The 2616-nt window shown below is 32.5% G+C and overlaps 1 protein-coding gene across 1 annotated transcript in view; it reads left to right on the top strand.

Annotated features, from left to right (window-relative positions):
• The window catches only part of TDRD3 (tudor domain containing 3), a 47307-nt gene that overhangs the window by 38298 nt on the left and 6393 nt on the right, over nt 1–2616 (top strand). Inside the window, exon 3 of the mRNA XM_011999427.1 lies at nt 2443–2568. Coding sequence (XP_011854817.1) covers nt 2443–2559 — 117 coding nt within the window. The 3' untranslated portion in view covers nt 2560–2568. The remainder of the gene's footprint in view (nt 1–2442; nt 2569–2616) is intronic.

The raw sequence follows: 2616 nt of genomic DNA, 5'->3' as shown, positions 1-2616 counted from the left end.
TAGAGAGTACTGAGACCTAAAGGAAGAAGATAGGCTTGAAGAGGAATAAAGTACAAATTTCATTCAAAGATGACTGAAAATAAACTGATCTATTAAATCAAGCTGTGTGTTATATAAAGAGGAAAGAAGTACCCATTCTGTGCTAAAAATTACTAGCCATAGACTATAAGAAGTAATTGTTGTGGGTAACCAGATTTGCTCTCAACAGCTGTGCAGGACGAATATTTTAAAAGTTAAAAAGCACAGATTGTGCCTCTGACAATACTGTAACTGAAAACCAAACTGTTGGTATCTTTTTTACCTTTTTTTGGCTTCTACTTTATATAGACAGATTAAAGACATCAAGTTATGAGTTATGTGAAAGAAATCTCATGGTTGGTCATCTCTATAAAACCATTTACTTGGATCTGGTTAGTTCAGTTCATGAGTTCTTTAAACACAATAGATAGAGATAGATTTTCAAATAGCATTGCCATTTTATTATGTAAATCCAGATCACTCTCTCAGCAAATACAGTGTCCTATCTCTGTGTATTTTATTAATAAAATACAGATTTTTAGATGTTCTCCAGCCAGTTCTGCAGCCAAGTGTGGAGAAAAACAGTATTTCATTCTCATTCCTGAAATAATTACTTCATCTCCTACAGTACCAAATATATTTTCATAGTTTTCAGTTAATATGCAGAGTTTCAAATGTTGTCATTTGTCTTAAAATAGCTACTTTTCACATTTAGCTATAATACTTGAAAATCATTCAGAACACTGACTAGAATAATAAAAAATAACTTCTTTCCTGAATCTTTTATATTTTTCTCACTGCATTTTAATTGCTTTGCTAAATTACAGATATAATATCTGATGCTTCTAACCATTTTGAGATTGATTGTTAATGAAAGGGATATAGGGAAAGGAAAACTCATTTGGAAGTTGATCTCTAAAAGGCAGTTATTTAATTATACCAGATATATTGTCAGATTTCTGCATTCTTTTCTTTCAGTGATGATAGGCCCCTCAGGATGATCATTAATTTTTGGCTATTGGCTTATTTCTTTAACATGCAGACTGAGACTTAAAGATTTAAACAGCAGTGTTAGAATGCAAAACCCAAAGATACTACTGTCTTAAAAGTATTAGGGCAAAGTCACAAAGCTTTCCCAAGCCTCAGTATTCTTTATATAAAGTGGAAATAATAGTTCTTTTTTTTTTTAAAGAATATTGTGGAGGATGTCTAAAATGAGAATTATGTTCATGCCCAATTTTAAAATCATTGCTAAATAATAGGATTTGACCAAATTATCTTGCCATCTTTGTTTCCATTAGGTAAAATTGCAGTAATTCGATCTATAAAAATTTAAAGACTAGAACTCAGTCTTTTCATTTACTTTTCTATGTTTTTAATAAGGTCAAAGGAAAGCAATATTTTTAGAAAGAAGATTCAAAGATAAGTAAGGAAGAGAAAAAATAGGATTAATTTCCAAAATCATGCAAATTATTGTGCTCTGATAATTCAGTTGTAATTTAAACTGCCTACTTAGTGAAATAGATGCTTTCTTTTTCATAAACAAAACTGAGAGCTAATTTTTTCTCTCTTTCATAGGGCACATACTTCATAGCTGTGTTAATTCAAAAACACTAAAATAACAGGGTGGCAGCACTCAGTAAGAAACCAGTGTGGCTTTGGCTATATTTTGTTGCTTCTAAGTCCTTTTCAAATATTATAATTAACCATACTGTTTCTGCTATTTAATCTGCTTATCCTAATTTCCCTATGCTACTCCTTGAGCTGGTAGATATACCCACTCAGTAAGAAAGCAAATAAAATAGTTTGAGTCTTACTGTAGTGATCTCTCTATCTTGCATGAAGCTTTCTTTATATGTAAATTGTATTCCTCCCCTATTCCAAACCACTATTTTTTTCTGTCTCTAGATGTAAGGTTCTTAACAGTGTTGGAGATTTCATCAGATGGGGACAGACAGCTGGTGAACATTCTTTGGCTCTTCAACCGCTTTTCTTTATTCTACCGAAACCCTTTTCCATGATAAATACCTAGAAACATTTAGAAGCCCAAATATTCAAGAAAATCGTTATTATAATACTTGCTTTTCTGTATGTTTTTACCGCACTGTGTCAAGCCATTTGATGAGATGATCTTGCTATTATTTGGAAATAGTTTCCTTTTCTAGAATAAAATGCAGTTCTAATCTTACTACTATAAACGACGTTTTTCTATTACCAAGGATCAAAAGAGTTTTTACTTTTTCTTTTCTTTCTTTCTTTTTTTTTCTTTCCTTCCCCTTGCCTCCCTCTGTTGTAAAAGTTGACATGTGTGAATTCTGGGGCAGCTTAAGAGAGATATTATTAAAATAGGGACCATAAAATTTTTTTTACTTAAGAAACTTGGAGCCATTTTGAACATGTAAAATCACTACTCTTTGCAAATAGGAGGAAGAAGGCACCTACGACCAAACTCTGGAGTTCCGTAGGGGAGGTGATGGCCAGCCAAGAAGATCCACTCGGCCAACTCAACAATTTTACCAGCCACCCCGGGCTCGGAACTAATACGAAAAGGTAAACTTAACATTGTGAAGTGGTTTTCATATAAAGAAAGATGCAATT

Source organism: Mandrillus leucophaeus, unplaced genomic scaffold (assembly GCF_000951045.1).
Source record: "Mandrillus leucophaeus isolate KB7577 unplaced genomic scaffold, Mleu.le_1.0 Scaffold592, whole genome shotgun sequence".
Classification (NCBI taxonomy): domain Eukaryota; kingdom Metazoa; phylum Chordata; class Mammalia; order Primates; family Cercopithecidae; genus Mandrillus; species Mandrillus leucophaeus.
The sequence above is the reverse complement of the archived record's forward strand: the minus strand, read 5'-3'. Positions and strand labels throughout refer to the sequence as shown.